General features: G+C 37.3%; 1 protein-coding gene across 2 annotated transcripts in view; it reads left to right on the top strand.

Annotated features, from left to right (window-relative positions):
- SLK (STE20 like kinase) overlaps window positions 1-25,117 on the top strand; it is a 72,008-nt gene that overhangs the window by 10,648 nt on the left and 36,243 nt on the right. For both annotated transcript variants that reach the window (XM_054033678.1, XM_054033679.1), the window contains exons 2-4: window positions 20,459-20,623; window positions 24,146-24,194; window positions 24,960-25,109. In XM_054033678.1, the coding sequence (XP_053889653.1) occupies window positions 20,459-20,623; window positions 24,146-24,194; window positions 24,960-25,109 (364 nt within the window). The remainder of the gene's footprint in view (window positions 1-20,458; window positions 20,624-24,145; window positions 24,195-24,959; window positions 25,110-25,117) is intronic.

Here is a 25,117-nt window from a genome sequence, read left to right as displayed (position 1 = left end):
GTGAGATTAAAACTGCGATTAATTGACAGCCCTAATCTTGGCATAAAATATTGCCACACATGTTTTAACAGGAAAATAATGATCAGCAAATCATGAGTTTTCAAATGATATCTTACACAGTATGCTTTGTACAATATTTAACATAGTCTTGTATAAATGGGTCAATATAGGGGAACAGACCCCAATAGTGCTTCCAATCCCAAGTCTCCTTAAATAAATCCTTCCTGATTTCTTAAGTACCAGACACTCTGACCTTTCCCCTGGTTCATTACCCCTGAAGACGTGAAGCCAGCCTCCCCAGGTATCAACTTACTTTAGCATACGCACTCAATGCAGTTTGCACACCAGAGACCTGATTGGGGTGAAAAATAAAAGTTTATTCAATGAAAAATCACAAATTAAAAGCTAAAATAGTAAGGGGAAGTAAACATCTACAAGTTACACAGAAAATAAACATAAAAATGCAACTTCAAGTTTTACACTTTCATATTAGATAACTTGTATTAGGAAAGGGATTTATCTATGGCCTTAAGACATACCCTTTACCTATAGGAGGGATCCAACATTCACAGACAGCCTCCTGGCCGGAGGCTGTCCCTCCAGTTCTGGATAAAAACCTTCAGTACCAACCCTTTTTGTAAAAGCCTGCCCCATCTCCCACCCTCTAACCAAGAGTCACCATGGACTTTCAGAGTGGGTAAATTCCCTCTTGATTTGATAGCCTGGATGGTCTGTGTCTTCTTATTAATCTGTAATGGTTTGGTTTTGTATAAATACTTGGCTTGGGAGGTGCTCACTGCCCTGCTGTGAGGTGTAGATGAAATTGTACAGATTATGAGCACAGTTCTCTATATACATAAATACCTATATTCATAAATAGAATCTGTATAAAGCTCATAATGACCAAGTTCAGAACATTACAAGCTTTCATAAAAGACTGTACTCAATATACTTTTATAGTACAATAATACAGTATGCAATCAGTTGGCTTAACTGTTCATTTTGGGGGTTTAAAACTTCTGTTCTCCCCTTAGGACCCTGATTGTCACACCTTTATATACACTAGGGATTTGGCTGGTGTAGAAATGTGAGCAGTGGTGGTGTGTTTTTTTGTTTGTTTTTAAACACAAGTCATCCCCCTAACAGACATTTTCATACTGGCAAAAGTTTCTAGTGTAGATGTGGCACACCGTATTCACTAGAAAATATGTTCTCTCAATAGAGACTTATTGAGATCTATCCCAGGCTGTTCCAGTCCTCAGGTGTTTTGTTTATTGGGGCTGAGGTTAAATTAACCTTCCTTTACTGTTTTATTTATATTAGGAAAGTGGCTTCACAGTGAGGGTCTACTTATTATTATTGTCTCTATCCTAGCTTGTAACTTTTGTCTAATACATAAAGGAGAAGTTCTTCTCTTCCTTCTAGTTTCTTTTAGGGTGTATACCCATTTAGTTCCATTTAAATTTTGCATGCTGCCATGTTTTACATTAATTAAAGTTTCAGCACTGGAAAAAAACCTAGCCTGGATTAAGGGGGTGAGTGGAGTTGAATTGGCTAGCAGATCAAAAAATAAGTTTTTGATTGGCTATCATGTGAAATCTGAAATCTGCACAAGGAGTTATAACCCATTGGTCTGCATTTGGAAACCCTGGGGCACAGGAAAAACCAAGCAGGTAGAAAATTCTTCCTTTATCAAATTATTGGTATCTTCCATTCCAATGCAGGTGAGTCAGTAATACTGATCAAATGAAGCTAAGTGCACCCAGAGATTTTAGTACACAAAAAATCAGTGGAGGATTTTTGGTAGTCTTGATTCAAAATTGTTTTTGTATTTATCAAATATTTTGCTCTAATCTGTCTCGACACATAGCTTCATGTATAAACTGAAAAAATGCATGTTTTTTCTTTTCATTATCTGAACATAAGGTCTGGAATGGATAATAGCTTTCTTTGTTGTATTGGACTATTGCATAAATACATGTTAAATATGTCAGTATGGGGAGCAAATAGTTTAGACTATTAACATATTTGAATATAAGTGAAAAATAGCCTTATTGTAACGGATGTAGGTGTTTACTGTTAGGCTGTGTTGGGAATTTCATAAACAGCTAGACGCAAATTAATTTCTCCTTTTAAAAAAATAAATGAATAGTGAAATAATGAAATTGCACTTGTCACAAATTCAGATTGGATTTCCATTTAGGTACTGTTACTTTTTGTCAGAAATGGGCAATGAGAGGTGGAGAAGAAACAAGTCAGGGTACATTTATGCTACAAGCGTTGCAGCTGCACCGCTTTAGTGTAGATCAGGGGTAGGCAACCTATGGCACGCGTGCCGAAGGCGGCACACGAGTTGATTTTCAGTGGCACTCACACTGCCCGGGTCCTGGCCACCGGTCCGGGGGGCTCTACATTTTAATTTAATTGTAAATGAAGCTTCTTAAACATTTTAAAAACCTTATTTACTTTGCATACAACAATAGTTTAGTTCTATATTATAGACTTCTAGAAAGAGACCTTCTAAAAATGTTAAAATGTATTACTGGCATCCGAAAACTTAAATTAGAGTAAATAAATGAAGACTCGGCACACCACTACTTACTACGGTGATGGCAGGGGTTTTTCCATCGCTGTACTAAATCTACCCCCCCCCCCCCCCCCCCCCCCCGAGATAGGTAGCTAGGTTAATGGAAAGAACTGTCGACCTAGGTAGCCTACAGCAGGGCTTAGGTCAGCATCACTATGCGTCTCATGGGTGTGAATTTTTTACACCTTTGGGCGACCTATCTAGGTTGATCTGCGTTTTAGATGTAGACCACACTTCAGTTTATTTTTACTCAGATGTAACATGAATTCTTAAAATAACAGCATTGTTTACTGTTATTTAATTAAAACACTTACAAACTCATATTCTTTATTTAATCTCTACTTCCTAAGTATAGCTCATCATTGCGTTAAGCAGGCCTAAGGAGTTTGTCTTCTGGATATGGCTTTTGAAACAAAGATGAAAGCTTACCATGTGTAGAAAACTAAGGATTTTTTTTAGTCTCACTGATCAGCTTGGTCAGCTGCTCAAAGTCAAAACTATCCTTAATGTTGCAGTGCCCCAGGAAGTATGGAGAGACAGTGTTAACTTTAGTTTTCACACTATTGTAAATCATTTTATTAAAGAACATGAGACTATCAGGTAAGAATAAGGCAGTCTTTCTCATGATTAAACAGTAAGAAACAGTCTTGTTGCACATAGCTGTGTATGCTTCCTTGTTGCCTCTGTCACTTTGGGGTTTTGAGAGGGAGTGGGTAGAGCAGGAAAAACTTACCTACAACCAGTAAACTATTGTTTGAGAATTTTACTATTTATATTTTTAATGGATCCCTACTGAAGATGGTCATCTTTCTTCTTTATAAAAGGTTTCTCTTCATCATACCCACACCAATGAAATGTTTTAAATAAGCAAGATGGATACCACAAGTTGTTTAATGCCCCCTCATTTTCTGTATATCCTTGTCATTTGGTGTATGAGAGTTATGCACTGTGGGTCCTGATCATATAAATATGTTGTCTACATTTTACTCTTGAATGCAGTGAGCACACAAGGGCACAGAGGATAAATATAGAATATGTTCATGATCACTCCCTTTCCTTTACCAGGCAGTCATCTTTTCCAAAGCGTGAGCTCAGCTATATAAATTGTTCTGACACTCTAGTTAAGTACCTTATTTGAAATAGGAAACGCTTACTTTAATTTCTGATGAGCTTTCTAGTTCTCTGCATCACCTATACTTACAAAATTTCTAATTTTTAAGATCCAGAAATCTATGCATAGTCTTTTATAGTTAACAATCTATCTGTAACATCTTGAACTGTTACTGACATTTTTATTCTCCAGATTGTTTGTATATACTTTATATAGTAGGACAGATGCAACCATTTAAGGTTGTACAACCATTTCCATAATAAAGTCCTATTTTCGAGCTGTCATAACTTTGAACAGTGTTTAAGCATTACATTTTTCATGATCTGTTTATGAAGTTGTGTTTTCTTGAATGTTCATCCACTTCTGAGGGAGAAAAGTTCTTGATTTTGCTTGCTTTTAACAGGCCTTACATTTAAAGTGGCTAAAATTTTAGAGTTGCATCTTTGGTATGAAAATAGTCCTCAGAGGAGCAATACACACACATTCTAGGTGAAATTGTTTTACATTTGACTAAATTATGAAAATCATACTTGAGAGAATGCTATACATGTGTATATTTGTTTTGGATTATTTAAGTGGTGCACAAGAAAACTTTTTGCCACTCTTCTTTGGTTAGGGAACTGAGGATGGAGTTCCTGATGTGGGAGAGTGAGTTATGTTTATCCAAGACTATACAGATGGCTCCCTTTCAGTGGTAGTTCTGTCTGGGAATCTTAGGCATTCTCTTTGTGGTATGAACATAAGTACGAAAACTTTGTATTGTTCCTCTTTCTCTCAGAAAAGTACTTTATTTTTCATTTTTATTTCCAGTGCAAAAAGAAAATGATTTCCTTTTGTCTGTCTTCCTTCCCACTCTGGTTTCCTTTCTACCCCTATCCAAGGAAGTGGAATCCCTGAAGAGAAGCTGAATCTTCAGTTAGATGCATCTGGAGTTCAGGAAATAATACTACTACTTATCTCTTATATAGCACTTTTCATGAAAGGGACATGAGTGGAAATGCAACATTTCCCCAAAACCTGAAGTCAGGTGATCCACTTGCCTTTTAAAAGCCTGAATAGAGGTCTACAGTAGGGCATCTGAGCTTTGAGGCACTGCCCTGGGTCAGTCTTTGGAACAATCTGAGTGTAAATTTTAAAGATGTTTCTGTATTGATGACTTTCATACCTATTATTCCAAACAGTGCATCATCAGTACTGGTATAGACAAAGTTATACCTTTTTACCATTGTCTTTAATCCTACTCAGACCATGATAGAAGAATAACTTTTGCCATATTTACACCAGAGGTTCCACCATTGGTGGAGGGTTAACTATGGAACGCAAGTCATGAAAATTTCTAAGGTAAACAAGGCTTAACTGTTCTCAAGTCTGCGTGGAACTAAAGTCTTGTTTAGGGGACTGTTTAAATATATATTTGTTTCTCTTCTTGTTAAGAAAAGACACACAAGTCCTTTTATTAGCTAACCCTAGCTACTCCATGCAGTGACAGTATAGCAATCAAAAAGCCTTAAGTGATTCAAACAGGAAATGAGTCATAGCCTATGATACATGTTTTGGGAAACCCTGGGTCTTGTAAAGGGCATTCTTGTCCAATGACATTTGTCTTTCTGCAGCCTTGATCAAGGGTGGCTGGTAGCACACAACCAAGTCATACCTAACGCAAGGAATTTATACCCCCCCCCTTTTTTTAAAATAAAAAAAAGCCCTGGAGCCTGAAGTATCACCTTTTTAGTATTTTGCCTTAAAAACAACAACAAAACCCCCTAAGTAATGAATGAAATTAAAAATGTAATATGGCTAATGCCAGGTTGCACAGTTTTATATGAAGAAATATCAACATTAGTTAGATGCGTATTCTTACTTCCCTTTATGCTCGTCTTTCGATAGTCTGTCACATTTCGCCCAGCCACTTAAGTACACTTACCATCTTCCAGTAGGAGGGACAACTTTGTGTAGGCCAGTTCATGATATTGTACTGTGTGAATATTACATGGTAAACCATACTTAGATACCTTACTCTGTGCTATACTTCACTTTCTAGTAAGTGAAAATGTGTTACCATACAAAGCATTGTAATTTAATTGTAAATCCCGAGCTCTTTGAATGATTAGATTATCAGTGCTGCTTCACTAATACATGCTGTAGTAGCTCCCTGTGGTAATTTATGCAGTTAAATATTTAATACTTGTGACACTTGCACACAGTTTTGGGATGGTTTACAGAAAAAATCAGTATTCATTTTATTGGTGTAACTATAAATGTTTAACATTCAAGTCCACAGTGTATAAGTGGATCTATTTCCACTCAAATATTTAAGAATGTTTAAAAGAAAGCACATCCAATATATGCTGAAAATATTTAGTGGTGTTTGTATTCTGACCTGCCATAAAACTTAGCTAGACAAAGCACAGTAAAACAAGGAATCATAAAATACAAGTGGAAAAGGAGACTTTATTTGTATTGAACAACAGCTCAAGGTACTGCAGTAACAAATTACTGTTTAGAAATTTGTCTCCAAAGGATAACTAATATTGAATATGTAGTCACACATACTGACAAAATGCATATATTAGAAAATTTACATAAACCAGAAACATACAAGGATGAGCACTGAAGAATGGTAAATTGCAAGATGCTGTACATGTGCAGTTTCACTTGTACAATACATTATGCTGTGTTGGAAAAATATGATCATATAACAAACGCTAAACATGTAGACACCAAGTTGCAGCATTAAGGTTGAACATTCAACTTTAAAATTTCCTGATGTATGTTTGTGTGCAGCCTTACTCCTACATTGACAGTTTTTCACATTCCATGTTGCTTATATGTATAAATACATGTATATTTATATAAAACATAGTTCTGAGAACAGTTATTCAGGAGGATCTGGAGAGATCCAGGCTGCTTCCCTTAGGCTGCTCAGTTATATTTTAAAAGCCCATTGTTGTCCTTTCCAATTGTGTAACCATTCTTTGAAACAAATATTCAAACTCAAAATCTGGCTACAGGATGGTACTTTACCGGCCTCAGCACATCTTCATACATCATAATAATGTCTGTTTACTTTTGGTGAGTCTAATAGTTTACCTGTCAAGAAGAAAGTAAACCGAGTGAAATTAAAACATTGTGCTACGATACAGTAACCAAACCAAATTGATAAATTAACTTGCAGTAGCATGCAAAATGTCCCAATCCCTTTTCAAATGCCGAGGAAGTCATAGTTCCACCCCTAAAAACCTCACAATTTTAGAGAGAGACAACAAGCCAATCTTTTATGCAGTTAGTGTTGTCAGTTCTGAAATCTAAAGTACATTAAACTGAATGAGACAGTTTAAAATAAATGGAATTTAATCTTAAAATAACATGGTCTGGTGTACATTTTGTTCATTTCATATTTCAATAAAAACTTCAATTTTGTTTAAATTAAGCTAATGCAAAGTTCTAAAACAACTGCAAAGAGCAAGAATAGTCAAAATCAATTGTGTTACTGCCTAGGATCCACCAGTCTAGAGCTATTAAGTTACTCTGGTGACAAGTCTATTTCAAGTAGGGCAGGGATTAACTACTGCTTTTCTGTAATGACTATTTTTTAATCCGCCTAGTTTTCGTACAGCTTCATAATGAAGGCAATTGCAGTTGCAACTGCCAACATGTCTCCTTTTATTTCATTCTTATTCTTGAGCAACAGATGAGCAATTCTTTCTTGGTTGAGGAAAGCAAAAATGTCAAATTGTTCTTTACAAAGAGCCCAAAAACTTAATGCTTAAAGGACTGGATCTTGTCTTGAGAAATATTCAGCCAAGCCCTTGACTCTCCTTCTAGCAAGCAGTCCAGTGAGGAAAAGAGCTTTAGCTTTGGCCAGGATACAATAAGCTTGATAAGACGTGGACTATGCATTAGGTAATTTATTCTTGCTGGGCCCCACATGTCTCATGATACTCTGAGCACAGAATTATGTTCCAGAATCAAAGTTTTCTTTTAAAAAAATATTTCTAATTTTTTACACAAGTTTGCTAATGCATGGTAGCCAACCCAAGGTAAAATCCAAGTGAAGACAAGTCAGTTTGCAGTTTTCACCCAAGTAAGGCCTTGTCTACACTACAGAGTTTTGTTGACGAAAGTCCGCTTTAGTCAACAAAACAGTGCAGGTGTACATACTACAATGCTCCTTCCGCCGACAAAATTATCTTGTTTTGTCAACAAAATAAAACCACCTCAATGAGAGGCATGGAGCTTTTTGCGGCAAAGTTAGATAGAAAGTGTCAGTGTAGACACTGCATTTGATTATGTTGCTGTAAATGGCCTCCAGGAGGTGTCTTACAATGCCCGTCCTGACCGCTCTGGTCAGCAGTTTGAACTCCGCTGCCCTGCACTCAGGTGCACAGGCATCTGCCCTTCCCCCTTTAAAGGCCTGGGAATTTTTGAAATTTCGCTTCCTGTTTGCTCGGTGTGGACAGCAAACATTATATCTTCCCAGCTGACCATGGTAGTGCCATGCAGCAAACGCTCTCCTGCTTGGAGCACATCTGAGTTATTGGATGCAGTCCCAGCTTTGCTCCAGCCATAGGAACTTCAGTACCTATGGTCAGACTTCTCATGGCATGTTGAAGATGGGCTACAAATGGGACATGCATCAGTGCTGTGCGAAGAAAAATGAGCTGAGGCAGGCGTACCAGAAGGCGCTGAAGACGTGCTACTTCTGTAAGGAGCTAGACGTCTTCCTTGGTGGTGACCTCAAGAGCCCTGTGGATACTTCAGTGTAGCTAGAGAGAGTGGACAGCAGAATCAACCCCAAGGATGAAGTTGTGGATAAGGAGGTAGAATTGGAGGAGGATGTGGAGCACACAGCAGAATTGTCCAGTGGCGCGGCGAGTCAGGATCTCTTTTCCACTCAGGAGGGATCTAACCGGCCCCAGCAGTCCATCTCTGGTGCACATGATGCAGGAGAAGAGAGCTTTGGTAAGTGATCTTTTTGAGTTGATGCTGCTTGGTTATCTGAGGTAGAGCTGTCCTTTGCTCCCTATATTCTAGAAAGGAGGGAAGGGATAGAAATGTACAAGACTAGCTGTGTTTGCATGTGCCACACGTTCCTCTGTGCAGCAAAACAGTGTGTTAATGCCACCAAGATTTCCTCGGGAATCTTCCAGAGAGATCTCTAGGAAACTTTCCTGGAGGTACTCGCCAATCCTCTGCCGAAGGTTCCTTGTAGGAAACTTTCCTGTGCCAGTTGGCAATCACTTGTACAGGGAGCAAAGCGGCACACAGGCAAACAGCAAAGGGACTCGGTCTGAAGCTGCACACATGCAGGAGGTGCACACATGCATCCTTGCTTACCCTCAGGAGAGAGAGATTGGCTTCAGTGACCCTCATTGGTGGAAAATGGTGGCAGAATTTACAATATTGTCCCTAGTTGTCTGCAGTGATCCCCTTAAAAAAACACCTAGACAGTTTGCCCCATCTTGAGCACACATCCCCCTGCCCATGTCGAACTCCCCGTGTTTAGGGTGTTCACTGAGCTGTGTGCGCTTGCCAAGGGACAATGAAAAACTGATTCATATTTAAAAAGAGGTGCATTTTACTACAATGATTCAATGCTGTGCATGCACTAACAATCAGCTTCTGTTTGTTTCTTGTGCTTCTGCAGATGTGGCCTTCAGGAGAACCCCCTACACACTGGTGGAGCGCCTCCACCAGATAAGGAAGCAACAAAGGAAGAGCAAGTTAGTGGATGATTTTGCAGCAATGGGATTCCCTATCTCATTCACATTTTCCAAGAGTGTTAGTCCTTCATAGCAGAATGCAATTAATGGCCCTGCACGCTTGTGTTAATGCATCCCCAATGGTGGACTTCCCGACTCCAAACTGATTCATGAGTGACCAGTAGCGGTCTGGAGTTGCCAGCTTCCACGCAGCAATCGCATGCTCTTCTCCACTATTTTGGTGTCCTTGCGCTGCAGTGCTCGGAAGAGTTCCACACACAGGTCCAGGAAGGTGGGTTTCTGCATCCGAAAGTTCTGCAGCCACTGCTTGTCATCCCAGACCTGCATAACGATGTGATCCCATCACTCAGTGCTTGTTTCCCAAGCCCAAAAGCAACAGTCATCATGTCAGCTGCTCTGTGAATGCCAAAATTAAACTGGTGTTGTTTCTCTCCATGGCACATAGCAGGTCAGGCACCTCTGATACGTGTTCAGATTGGGTGCTCATGATATACTGCATGACCAGCCACGATGTGTTCATAACAGTGACCACAACAGTAGAGAGCAGTGCAGGATCCATCCTTTGAGACAGAGGGCAGGCTCCCGGTAAACAGCGGCCATTGAAAAATGCAGTGAAACACAGTTGGAAGCCTATGTAGTGATGGGATGGAAAAAACCTGCATCATGGGATGTTGAGCATGCCCCCATGATGCACTGTGATCCACTTTGCCTCCCCACAACTCCTAGCTGCAACAGGTAGCAAGTAGCACAGTGGGATAGCTACCCACAGTGCACTGCTCTGTCTGTCAATGCTAGAACACCACCTGTGATCATGCTCTGCCGACAGGAGCGTTGTGTGAACATGCACAAGTGATGTAATTATGCCAGATTTTGATCATTGATGTAACTTGCATCGACAAAACTCTGTATTGGAGACAAGGCCTTAGCTGTTCGAGGTAAAACCTTAGGCCTGCTCATAAGACTATGAGGAAAGCCTAGAGTTTACCTCAACTTGCTAACTTGTGTGAAAACAGCAAACTGACTTGCCTTCACTAGGATTGTACCTCTTGTTAGTTACCATGTATTAGCTAACATGATTTAAGAATACACCTTTTTTCCTTGTGAAAATTATCCCCTAAGTCTATAAATACTGTAGCCTGAAACAATAGCTCAGAGATGTGAACTTCTCATTTATCTGAGTAGGGTGGTAACTCTGAAATTTAATAACCATTTAAATGTCAACGCTTAACTGTTTCGCTACTGATAAGCTTAGTAAAAATATCCATTTTAAGGGGGTATGCTGCCCTAAAGACACTATACCAGCATAGCAGTGTCTTCATTGCCCTCTAGTGTTGATGCAGCCTACACTACTGCTGTGGGAATTCTGTGCCAAAAAATTAAAAATTCTGCACCCAGTATTTTCAAATTATGCATATTTTATTTGTCAAAATAACACAATGTAATCACACCAGTTTCAATTATTTTTGGTCATTTATTTCACAATACCTGTCAGCAAGTATGTCTGTAACAATACAGACAACAAAACAGATTCAGAAAATGTTTTTTGACAAACAGATTCCTTGCTAGGCATATTAATACAGAACTCTGAGTAATAATTCATTTAAACTACTATACAAAACCATATTTCCCGCACACACACCCTGAAGCAGTGCAAAGGCTGGGGGGAGTCAGGAGTAACAGAGGAGCTGAGGGACAGGGAAATAATTTCTGGGAAGGAGCCTGGGTGAGAAAAGTATGGAACATGGTTTTGTTTTGTTTTTTTTTTGGTGGTGGCGGAGAGGAGGACTGTTAGGGAGCTTCCTCCATGCAGACCTGGCTATCCCCAGCCTCTCCCATTCAGTCAGGCACTTGTGTCCCTCCACCCCCACTCAGATACCCACTCCCCTCATCCCTATGTGGCCCTGCACCCCCTTGTGTCTCTCTGCCCCCACTCAGACACCCTCTGTCCCTATGGAGCTCTGCACCCTGTCCCCCATCACCATATGGCCCTGTGCCTCCACTCCCATTTAGCCCCTCTCCCACTAGCCCTTATGAACCCCTGTCTGACATACACACACACCCCCGGCACCCTAGGCTGTCTTTTTCCCCATAGCCCCCGTTTTTTTCCCACAGCCTGACCAAAGTGTCTATGCTAATATAACTTTTCTAACATCTTAAACTTCCTCCTATGTCTTCCAGCTAGCTAACTAAATTTCCAGCTTTGCCTGACAACTTTGCTGCTGGAGTTGTGTTGATAGTATAGAGATTTGCTGCATATTGAAAAGATCATTTAATATAAAATATGAGCAGCTGTATTGGTTATTACTTGTTTTCATATTTAATTCAATAAAATTCTGCATTTTTAAATTTCAGTTATGTTGCTGGTGAATTTTCAATCTGTGGGCTCAGAAACCATGGAGCATTACCTTAGATCTTCGCTTCAGATTCTATAGAATAGATGAGTTCTTAGTTATAATTAACTCCCTGAAAACCAGACCCTTTTCATAGAGTCTCAGTTTGGGCACTCAAATCACTAGTTACTTTTGAAAATCTTGGCCTTATAATTTAAAGGCACAAACCAAGAAAAACAATTAAACAAGATGGAATTAACATGGAATGGAGTGTAGCCATTAGAGCAAGAGCACCTTCTCAGAGTGATGAGTTTTCAGTAGTTTATTGAGTAAAGAGACACAAGACCACTCACAAATGTTACTTCAAAGATTATTCCAAGCATATATCCTCTGGCTTCTTTCATTTCAGAGTCTCTTCCCTCTGCTTTTTAAATATGCTACATTAACTTCTGCTCAGAGAATGAAACATTGACAAGATGCCTACGACTCATGACACTAAACCTACTTGTGACAGGATAATACAGACGTTGAGAAATCGTGAAATATAGCTGAAATGCCTTGGGGAGAGGTGTACCCTACTCAGCCAGTTGCAAAGAAAGAGGGTTGTCCTGAGATTGATGTGAAAGTGGAAATACCAAACAAGACAGTCCCTGCCTCAACGAGCTTTCAGTCCAACAAAAACAAGACTCAATGAGTGTAACAGAAGGAATTGGGGAGGAAGGATGAGGAAAACAGTAATGAGCTTCTGCCTGATGAAAGGGAAAAAATATTCCCCCCACACTGGAGGCTCCTGGCTCTTAGCAGGGGTGAGGGGATATAGGCAGTTTTAAGCAAAATGGCAATATAAAAGTCATAATTCTCTTAAAATGAACATTTTTGCAACATTATTAACATTTCGTACACTAGTATGAAACACTTTTTAGTTGCGCTTATCAGGCAGGAGTAGTTCATCATGAGGATGCTTGGTTTTCCCCAGTCCTGAATTCACCATTAACCCACTCAGCAATAAAGGAGTTTTAATGGAAAAGCCATAATAAACAGTGTGATAATGATAGCTCCTCCCCCTTAATAATTATAACAAGTTAGTTACAAAAAGATACAAAACTCCAGAACTAGCTACATATAGTACTTAAAACTATTATAACATCTCAGTTATATCAGAGGAAGGACATCTGTCATGCTTCTGCCATTCATAAACATACAGATAAAATATCTAATTTAATATAGCTGCAAAGTTTGCATAAGGGCAGCCATTTCCTCCTTGCACATTTTGTGCATAAAGCTTTCCAGAGGGTTTTATATTTTATATTTAACATTTATTTCAAATGATTCCAATATGCTTTATGAACTGATACTAGCTGCCACAGCAATTATTGTGTATACCACTGGTGTGGCTACATTATAAATTAAATTCAGTAGGTGTATAACAGTATACTACACAACAACACTACAGAACATATTAAAAGAGGAGTAATTTAGGTAGGCATACTGTAATAAGCCAACTTGTAATTTTGTCAGTATTCCAGGGTTAACACCCATACAGTTATGAATAATCACATGGGAATCTTTAATGGATACAATTCATGGGTCCATCTCATTTGAAAGAGCATCTTAAGCATCATATTGCTCCTAAAACCATGCTGGGATAGTGGTTTTCCTTTGAATCTGAGTGAAGAGTCCACCTACTGAATCCTGAACGCCATTTTTGCAGCACTAGGTGTTCCTCAGAGATCTGTCATCCAAGTGCTGGCTCTTATCAACCCTCTTTCTCTTGTGAGATATGGCAATATCAAAAACTAATGGAGATTCAGTGTAAGCTTCGTAAAAGAATCAAAAGACAAAATCAAAGTACGTAATTGCTGGAAGTCTTAGCTTTTAATATATTTTTAATCTAATTTTGCACCTCTTATTAAATGAACATCAGCATAGAATTGGGCAGAAATATTGATGTTTACATCTTTATTCATAAACTGTAGAAGATCTGTGAAACACTAGCTTAAATATATCATATAATTTTCTTTAATTCCTGTTCAATTTTCCATTTGTTTACAGTTGGTTTATATTTTAAAAAAAGCAAATTATTTTAAAAAATTCTAAAGCTTTGTGGCAGGCAGCAATTCAGCAATACCCTCAGAATCCATTAAAATTTTCTTAACATTTTACTTCTTGTAATATTCTAAGCTTAAATTTCTCCAAAAACGAGTTGTTTTACTATTGTAAAGAGAATTATCAATCAGTTTCTAACACTTTTTAGGAAACAAAGACATTTTGGCAGTGCCTTTTTTCTTTTGCAAGTTGATAAAAACATACCCTACTTCCTCTTCATTAGCTCAGAAATAAGCATGTTTTTATCTGAACAAAATAGCTTTTCAGCAAATAAAGATAAAGTGCGAAGTATGATGACAGAGTATGTACAGAACAAACCTCGTAAGAAACCACAAAAGCCAATTTCCACATGGTATTGATTGTCCTATTTTATGATTAATATGGAATCTTATTTTACCACTGCTTTCTAACAATCTGAAGTAGTTTGTTTTTCATCAAATATCTTTTTGTAAAGTATTGCTAGTCTGAATTTAGCATAAGCATGTCTTTGTAAAAGGAAAAGTATACATTATTTTAACTAGCTATTGCTCACTTTAGCAAGGTAGAAGGCTGCAGTGCTTATACAGTGATGTATCTTATTTCATTTAGTCTTTCAGCTCTAGCCATCTACCTCTGTTTTCACACATCACCTCATAATCCTTTAATCTAGCTCAAATTACAGTATCAAAAAATATTAAACAATTACCCTCCCCTGCCCAAATCCCCTTACTTTGAGCTAGCAGTATGTATCTCTAAGCAACTCAATTGAATGACTTGTGCTGTACTCCCTTCCCCTCTACATAGGTATCAAAATTTGCCATCTCACTGTTCACCACCTTTTCCAGAACATTAATGTATTAAATATCGCAGTCCTAGTATAGATCATTGGGCACTTGACTGTTATCCTTCTGCGATATTGGAAATATACCATTTAATTCCACTCTGTTTTGTGCCAGCCAGTTTCATAACCATGACAGTACTTTATTCCTTGTCTGTGACTACTTAGTTTCCTTAGTAACTAGTGCTGTCAAACAAATTAAAAAGATTAAAAAACCCCACAATTAATTGCAATTTTAATCACACTGTTAATAATACAATACCATTTACATATTTTTGGATGTTTTCTACATTTTCAAATGTATTGATTTCAATTACAACACAGAATACAAAGTATACAATGCTCACTTGATATTTGCAATAAAAATATTTGCACTGTAAAAAAGATAAAAGAAAGTATTTTTCAATTCACCTCACACAAGTACTGTAGTGCAATTTCTTTATTGTGAAAGTGCAACTTACAAAAGTAGATTTTTTTTTAACATAATGCACTCAAAAATAAAGTAATGTAAAATTTTAGAGCCTACAAGTCTCCTCAGTCCTACTTTTTGTTCATCCAATCACTAAGATAAACAAGTTTGTTTACATTTATGGGAGATAATGCTGCCCACTTTTTAGTTATGTCACCTGAAAGTAAGAAGAGGCATTCACACGACACTGTTGTAGCTGGCGTTGCAAGGTATTTACATGCCAGATATGCTAAACATTTGTATGCCCCTTCATGCTTCGACCATCATTCCAGAGGACATGCTTCCATGCTGATGACCGGTTTTGCTCAATAACAATCCAAAACACTGGAAACTGACACACATTTATTTTCATCATCTGAGTCAGATGCCACCAGCAGAAGGTTGTTTTTCTCTTTTGGTGGTTGGGTTCTGTAGTTTCTGCATCGGAGTGTTGCTCTTCTAAGACTTTTGACAGTATGTTCCACACCTTGTCCCTCTCAGATTTTGGAAGGCGCTTCAGAGTCTTCAACCTGGAATGTTGGCCGAAGCATGAAGGGGCATACGAATGTTTAGCATATCTGGCATGGAAATACCTTGCAAGACAGGCTACAAAAGTGCCATGTTAATGCTTGTTTTCACTTTCTGGTGACATTGTAAACAAGAAGCGGGCAGCATTATCTCCCATAAATGGAATAACATTAAGTGTTAGAGCTTTGTAATCGTCATCATATTTGACTGGGTGTCTGAGTGGAGGCCTAACTTCCTGTTTGCAGCAGCTATATGAAAAACATGTCGTTATAAACCAGGATAGGTCATCAAGACTATGATTATTTTAAACAGCATCTTCCACATTTACAACAAAGCAAACAAATGTTTAATTCCAGCCTTAATTAGCAAAAATGTAAAGGTTTTTAAATTCAGCATTACTTTCTAATTCTTAAAAACGAGTCTACTTTGCCTACTTACTCAAATTAGTGTTTTTCTGGCAGATTGTTTCAATAGCCAGTGAAGTCATACAGTATCCCACTAGAGAACAGGCAGAAGGAGGGAAAAGGGAGAAGAAAGATTCTCTAGCCTGTATTATCTCAGCAGTGTCTGTAGTTGGCAGAGTAAGAGAGCATGGCATAGTTAACCCCTCTACAGTAGCAAACAGCTGGGCAAAGATCTAAATTTCAGAAACCTAATTGCAGAGGGTGCTAAGAAAGATCATGGAGGTGGGGGGACAGTTGAGTCTAGGGATAGTGCTCTGGTACCTTTAGTGTCTCCCTTTCCCTAGAGATGAAAAACTGTATCAGATTCCCCAAAAGCTGGTGACCTGAAGAAGAAAGTCTCTGATATCTTTGAGTCCTTATCATAATCCTTAGGACTTGTAATAATAGTAACCGGGATTCCAGGGGAGCCACACTGAGGTCACTCAATTAGCGTGAACTGCAAAGAATGGGGCAGACAATCCCCAAAGCTGGAGGATATTCCAATACTTAGATTTACCAAACCAGCACAAAACCAGAGTTCAAGTTACTTGGAACACAAGGATCTGGGAAAGATCAACATGCAGGGCGATCTGTCAGTACAAACAGAACAAATGTGGATTTTGTTGCATTTAGACCACTCAGTGATATTCCTATGTTTTGAATTACACCTCTACCTCGATGAAACGCTGTCCTCAGGAGCCAAAAAATCTTACCGCGTTATAGGTGAAACAGTGTTATATCGAACTTGTTTGATCCGCTGGAGTGCGCATCTCCCATCCCCCTCCCGGAGCACTGCTTTACCACGTTATATCATAATTCGTGTTATATCAGGGTAGAGGTGTACTACTTTTTGTTTTCAATCACGATGAAGTTGAGCCAGAAAGTGATACTCCTGCTGTTGTAAAACTCAGTGATTCCTATCAAACTCTTAAGTATAGCTTTATTTGAAAAAAAAAAAAATCAATTTCAGAAATGCTTTATAGTTCGCATTTTATAATGAATGCAAATTTTAAAAAGTCTTTTGTTATGCATTTCCCTGCGAGTTAGGAAATTTAGAATTCTTTGTCACAGGCAGATCTACAGATTCTAGACAGTGGGGTATGTCCACACTGTAATTAAGCACGTGCAACTGGCCCATGTCATCGGACTCAGACTTGTGGGGTTCGGGCTATTGGGCTGTTTAACTGCAGTGTAGACATTTGGGCTTCGGTGGGAGCCTAGGCTCTGTGACCTTGAGGACACAAGCCTGAATGTCTACACCACAATTAAACAGCCCCAAAGCCTGAGTCAGCTGACACAGGCCAAACATGAGTGTTTAAATGCAGTGTAGACGTACCCTCAAGGTCGTGAACTCTGAACTCCAAGGAGATACTGAAGAAAATAAATTTCTGCCCGTTCTGTGAAAATAAATTTTTGGGTAAGTAGATATTTGCATTAAGTAAGTAGATATTTCATCTTTACTTTGCACAGAAAACATATCAGTCTGGTTTTACTGTGGAATTAGATACCTATTTTATCTTTCATTTATTTTATCTATCATTAATTTATTAATGATACAATATATTGAGTGCAGTTAGAGTACAGGAAGATTTGACTTTTGCTCCTTTTGCAAAACATGAAACCAATACAAACAAATGATAAAATACCTTGGTTTCACCTTTATATTATCAGACATTAGAATATCTACCTCAGTAATTAGTTTTATGTTTTAGAATAACTTCATACAGCTATGAATGTTCTGATATTACTGTGGAAAAACAAAAAGGCAAATGTCAAGACTTTTGTTTTGTTTTTACAGTTCACTTTTGGAAGTGCTACTTGATATATAAATTTACTACATTCTTGTCAAGAAAATCATATCCTCAACATAATATAGTAGTTTTAGCTGATTCATTCAAATTATATTCTAGCATTGCTGCACGTTGATGAATACATATGCTCTGACTAAATGTCCATCTTAAATAAGTAATTTTGTTGATGTGGCCAAAAAAAAAAAAAAGGCAAGACTATTTGAAAATAATTAGGACTATTATTTTACTGGTGATATTTTTCCCCCCATAGCTCATATGTATGGAAATGTTTAGTCATTTTATTTTTTGATAGTAATACACTAGTAAGTGACCATTTCAGTTCACAAATTGAATGAACCACGTTTTTGTGTGCATGTTTATAAACCTATCATTTGTGTGTTTTCCAGTTTTTCCTTTCAATAGAACACCCAATTGAGTTAAGTAGATACTTGTAAATACTGATCTACCTTTTAGTTTTAATATATATTTTACAGAGTAATTGAATAAATCATTGAGTTTTAAAGGAACACTCTCAACTTGGAAATCATGTTTAAAAATTCTTATCTGTGGGTATTACAAGCAATGTCTAAAATTAGCATAACTAAAAGAGATTAGAGGAAAAACATCTTTTTAAGGAGTTTTTGTGCATTTGTGATGGCACTTTGTGTATAGTCAGTTTCATGGTTTTTCTTCTATTATCAAGAGAATTGTGCTTCAGTCCTGCAACTACACATTTGTGGGCACAGGGGTTGCTCTGCGTGGATATATTTGCAGCATTGTGGTCTTTGCCAGTTTTCTGTGTTGCTTTTGTGGGTCTTTCAGACAGTACTTGGTGAGGGAAACCTTCTTCTTTTAAAAAAAAAAAAAATTAGGGAAACATGATTGTTTTAGAAATTACTTTTTTCTCATTTATTGAAATTGATTAGATTTCAAATTTATGGCGTCACTTCAAAAGATTTTTTTTAAATTGTATTTTTGTCCATTTATGATGTATATAGACAGACTTAAAGGCTTTTGTTTTACTTTTATGATTGTTTTTGATCTTAGAAATATATCAAAACGTCCAGTCTCATCTTCTCTAGTTTTACTGGATTACTTTTTGAGTATGGTGAGCTCTCACGCTTTTACTGAATGTTTAACAAAGACTTCCCTTCTTCCAAATATTTGTTAACTTTGGTATTAAAAAGGTGTTGTTAAAAGCCAAACAAAAACCAGAGTTTTAAACAGTCTAACTACAAATCCTTTCCTCTCTCAGTTGCTCAGCTTTCTGGGTTTTGTTGCTTGTGATGGCATAATTCCATTAGTTCTCCATTTGCTGGGGGACCTCTCTACACCAAGAACATTTTCTAAAAGTTTCCCACCATTGCTGTATGCAGTTCAGCTACCCCTGTGTTAGCAGTATGCGACAGGCTGCCAGAATTTTCAACATCCTATTAAACACCACCAGCAGCAGGTAGACATCTATACTAGAGCTCCCAGTTATGCTAACACTGTTGGAGCTGAACTGTAATTATCAACGGCATGCCATTTTGAGACATTTTTCCTAGGATAGGTCCATAAAGTTTTACATGGTCAACAAACTTTAGTTTCCTATCTGAAAAACAGAGTTTTTCTTTATAAAAGGCACAATCCTCTACCTCCTATTTTTCCACTTTGTGGTTCCTTTCTTAACACTCCAAGATCCAGTGTAGTTTTAGTTCAGTTAGTAAGATCTAAGATTGTAAACAAGCTTGTAGAGAAGGTTTTTAGCTTAGTGTGTTCTCAGAATAGTTACTTCTAACCCAGCAGGAAGTCAGGAGGTGATATCATCCTCCTTAGTCTATGATTACACTACAGCTTAAATCGACATAAATTATGTCACTCAGGGGTGTGAATTAGCCATCCCCTTGAGCGACATAATTTATGCTGATTTAAGTGCCGGTGTGGACAGTTCTGTGTTGGTGGGAGAGCTTCTCCTGCTGCTCACAGGGGCTGGAGTAATTAAGCAGATGGGAGAGCTCTCTCCCGTTGGCTTAGAACAGCTACACTAGAGAGGCAGTACTGTGGCCCATAGAGCATCCCAGGAAGCTGTCATAACTGAGACAAATCTTTAGTTACTCCCAGTGCTTCTTCAGCCCCAGGAGGATGGCACAAAGGTGGTTTAAAGCCACCTTACCCCATCCTTCATTTGAGATGTAAATTTTATGCTCTTCCTTTTATAGGGAGTACCAACAGTAACTTCCTTGAGAGATAGACAGCATGACGATTCAGAGAATGGAACTAGGAGTCAGGAACTCCTACGTTCTCAACTTATTTCTTCCATGGATTCTCTCTTTCACTAGGAAAGTTATCAAACCTTCCTCTGCCTCAGTTTATCCAGTATATAATATGTATATATTGTCTTCTGTGTGGTATGTTGAGGATTAATTAGTAAATGTTCGTAAAACATGTTGAAGATGGCAAAATGCTATAGTAGTTTTTATAGTAATTATTATAACAGAATCTTGAGGTGAAACAATTGAAGTTTGTCACTATTTTGAATGGGTTCAATATTGAGAAGTTCCTGTTTTAATGGTGCTGTGACTTCCTTTTACAGGCTCAGAACAAAGAAACCAAAGTCCTTGCTGCAGCAAAGGTGATTGATACGAAATCTGAGGAAGAACTAGAAGATTACATGGTTGAGATTGATATTCTGGCATCCTGCGATCATCCAAATATTGTCAAGCTTCTTGATGCTTTCTACTATGAAAACAATCTTTGGGTAGGTGTTTCCTTTTGTATACCGTTCTCCTATTTATGTAAAAATATTGAACTTTAGGTTTCTCTCCCCGCCCCCCCCCAACTTAATAATAAGAGACTTTTTATATCATTATTCCATCAAATCTTTTCTACATCATTACTAATTATTAGGATAATTATCTGCCCCATTTTACAACTAACTTGGAAGTCACATGATTACTGTGTCAAAATATCTAGCAAATAGGTACAATGAAATTAAGATATACAGAGGCATCTATTCAGCTCTGACTGTAACAGCAGCTCTGGTTCACCCTGTTTTGATTCTAAAACTTGGAATTTGATAGTTTATGTCCCTGTATAGAGAGGATTTGGACATTTCTTGTTCGTAACTGCTGGATTCAAGTTTTAAGTCCACCAGCACTGTTCAGAAATAGATAACGGCAAAATTTGATAACAGGAATATTTGATAACGGCAACCACACAATTAAAAATAAAATAAAAATTAGGGCTTATAGAGCCCAATCTTGTGAGATACTGATTAACCTCAACTTCCACTGGTTTTAGTGGGACTTGAAGGCACTCAGTAACTTCCAGAAAGTGCTTAGCATCTCTCAGAACTGGGCCCACAATTTGCTGACGATCCAGGCCTTTGATTTCACAAATACAATGCATGTACTTAGATACTCTGCTAATTGTTTTGCAGTGAATTACATGTATATAAATATCAAAGTCATGTGTAATAAGATTATTCCACCTTTGTTCTTTGTTATCATCATTATTAGACTGGAATAGGCTTCCAAGGGAGGTTGTGGAATCCCCACTATTGGTGGCTTTTAAGAACGAGTGGCACAGGCACCTGTCAGGAGGGTCTAGGTTCATTTGGTCCTGCCTTAGCATGGTGGCTGGCCCTGTTGACTTCTGAAGGTCCATTTCTAGCCCTACATTTCTATGATTATTTATTAAGAAAGAAGTATACTTGGGTCTGTACAAGGAAGATAATCTTTGCCCTTTGGCGTTTACAGTTTAAATACACACACAACACAAGTTAGACAGAAAATATCCTAGGACACATAAATAAATGTAACTTTGATCACAGCCTTTTAAAAACACTAATGGATGATATCCGTTTTACTAATGTGAATTTGCATGGGAGGATTTCATGGAAGAATTTCATGAACGAAGAGTTGAATAGGGAGAAAGTTCCATGTGCGGGGGGGGCCACACGAGAGACGAACATCAAAGTGAGTGGTTAGGTGGGATTCATTGGCAGAGTGAAGGGGCAAAAGGGTGAGTCGTTTGAAATAAAAGCAGAGACATAGATATGGTGGAGTTGAAGGTGACCGTGAGAAGCCTAAACTTTGTGGTAGGCAAAAGGAAGCCACTGGTAGGAATCAAAGACAGGAGTGATAGTTAGAATGACCAGTGAGGTGATAATCAGATAAATAATCCTCAAGAAGGATATTATCTATGTTTCTCAAAAAGATTTAAAATGTTTAGTTGTACGTTTTTATTAGTTTGAAAGGGGATACTGTGCTCCCTCTGTTTTTAATTAAGAATAAATGTCTTCAGTCCTATCACCTTTACTTGTTATTTTGTTAGCTCACTCAAGCTAAACAGGAGTCAGCCTTGATTAGTACTTGCATAGGAGACCTCCCTGGATGCTTCAGGAAGTAATATTAGTGATTTGGTATATGGCATTCTTCCCTCTGAGGCCCTGATTCAGGAAAGCAATTAAGAAGTGCTTAAGTCCATCCCTATTAAGGACAGCACTTACGCATATGCTTAACTTTAAGCATGTGCATAAATACCAATGATGTTAATGGGACCTAACCATATGCTTAAAGTTAAGCACATGGTTAATTATTGTTTTGAGTAGGAATGCTTGCCTGAACTGCCTTTTATTACTCAGCCTATGCCCCAGCAAAGAGGTAAATGCAAATTAATGTTTCATCCATTTGTAGTAATTAATAATCATTTTAAAATGCTCAAGTTCTGACCAGTTTGTCTTATCAGCTTTTATTCTTTAGTAATCAAATCTGTGTCTCCCATGTAGTAGTAATAAAGTGTGATTTATTTCTCCTCAGAGTCATAATCTGGTTTATGAAAATAAGCTTGTATTTTCTTCTCTTACGTTATTTTAGACCTGTGGCCCATAAAGAAAAAAAAGACAAGATTTGGCGTTAAGTTCTCCTGGGTAGCAAACTGTTTAACTGTTAATTTTCTAAAATAAGATAACAATCAGAAATGGGTATTAAAAATGGTTTCTGGCTTCCATCAGTTTTACAAACACCTTTTTCATCAAAAGGACATATACAAAAATGTGTATTAAACTAAATTTTATAGACTATATTATTTTATGTGGAATTTTTCTACAGTGAGTTTTTTGGCATTTTGCCTCATTCTTCACTTGTCTGGTTTGTAAAAACAAAACACTGCAGATGTGTAAATTGAGTAATGGTATGTGAATGTGGCAGGGGTTTACAAAGATTCTACATGATATTAGTTCTTCATAATGCTGTTGTGAGGAGCAGTTAGTATAAGTATAGTGTCACATAAGTTGTAAATGAGTATTTAAGTATTTATTTAAGTCCTAAATTGAGACTCATTTCTTTTTTAAGAAAAGTGTGTTCTGAGTTAAACATCAAGGTGTTTTCCCAGTGTATGATTGTGAGGAAGTAGTTGTCATATTGAACTTTTTAATTAAATATTCAACGTTTAATGAAAAAGAAAACTACTTCAGAATATAAAAAATGAGATCTCAATGTGCTGAAAGGTAGGTACATTGTTTAATAAATCCTTCTTTCCATCCTTTTTATTATTTTTGTCCACCTTCTTTTTGTCTCTATAAATCAGCAGGGTTTGTATCCCCAAATAACTGCATTATACTTTTATATAATAAGAGACTTAGGAGCAAGGGTGTGGAATATTCCCAGTGTTACTAGTTATTCTGGGGCCAAGAGACTATTCTATGGACATGAATAGGAAGAAGGAGAAAAACAAGTCAAAGGGTTTTTGGTTTTCCCTTTAAAAAATGTGACAGGTCTATTTCCTTTGATTTTTGATGTCTTTCCTTTCATGTAAATGTTATACTTTTTCTGTTTCATCTGAAGGGGGAGTGAAGATCAGGCAGCTGTCTCTGGGCTGTTAACAAATGTTTTGGCTCCTGTACTCAGAATTTTCAAATCAGAAATGACTATATAATGATTATGCAAATCACACACTCAGCCAACCAGATTCCAGTTGACTTTAATCCTTTTATTGTGGAATTTATATACCTGGATTAACACATTTTGTCTGAGGATCTCCAAGCACTTTACACACAATTTACTTAAGCCTTGCAGTGCCACTTTCAGTTAGCTAATATCACTGTTCTACAGAGGTTAGATAAGTGATTTATCAAGGTCACACAGCAAGCCAGGGATAAACGAGGAAATAGAACCCAAGCCTCCTGATGCCAAGTCCTGTGGTCTCTGACCTCTAGACAACACTTCCAATTCAGTACATTAGCTTTATTTTTAATACCTGTGTTTTTATTTATACACAGATCCTGATTGAATTTTGTGCAGGTGGAGCAGTAGATGCAGTAATGTTGGGTAAATACAAGTTTTTGTTTCAAATAATAATCTTTATAACAGGTTAAAATAAATATAATTCAATATTTGGAAGGATTTTACTTTTTAAAATTATATACTATTTTGAAATGCAGATATTTTGTTTGTATTTTATGCAGGACTATACTGAACAATATGCATTGTGATGATTTTAAAATATTTATTATATGAGCTTAAAGTAGATATATCTATGTATATAACTCCCTCATCTTAATGCAAAGTAATTTTGTTATTTTTAACAGTTTATATTTCTCAAAAATCTAAATTATTTTTAAATTAATAATTTAAATTATGCATTAATTTATGCATGTGAGCAACTTTAATCGCATGGACAACTTATTTATGTGATTAGTTGTCCATGTATTTAAGTCTTTACAGAATCTGGTTCTTTTTTCCATCTTAATCTAATTATGTTTTAAATAATACTTTATATTTCCTTGACCTGAGAGTCATTTTAATGACATTTCCGTATATTAAACAGAAAATTCAAACTAACTTTATAAATAGTTCATAAATGAGATGTTCCCAGATCCCAGGTGTGAAATCATGGCTCCATTGGAGTTAATGGGAATTTTGCCATTGACTTCAACGGGCCAGAATTTTTTGCCTAATGTTTACTTCTAAAACTAAGTTATCAGATTGACAGTTTTTGCTATGATTTATAATGATCAGTCTGGAAATTTATGTAAAAATAAAAACAAAAATGCAAAAGATGGGATTTTTTTAATATTTGTGTTTCTCTTTCAGAACTTGAAAGGCCATTAACAGAGCCACAGATCAAAGTAGTTTGCAAGCAGACTTTGGAGGCACTGAACTACTTGCATGAAAATAAGATCATTCACAGAGATCTAAAAGCTGGCAATATTCTTTTTACATTAGATGGAGACATTAAACTGGGTAAGGCT

This window comes from Malaclemys terrapin, chromosome 7 (genome assembly GCF_027887155.1).
Source record: "Malaclemys terrapin pileata isolate rMalTer1 chromosome 7, rMalTer1.hap1, whole genome shotgun sequence".
NCBI classification, from domain to species: domain Eukaryota; kingdom Metazoa; phylum Chordata; order Testudines; family Emydidae; genus Malaclemys; species Malaclemys terrapin.
Note: the sequence above shows the minus strand (reverse complement) of the source record. Positions and strands in the feature narration are given on the sequence as shown.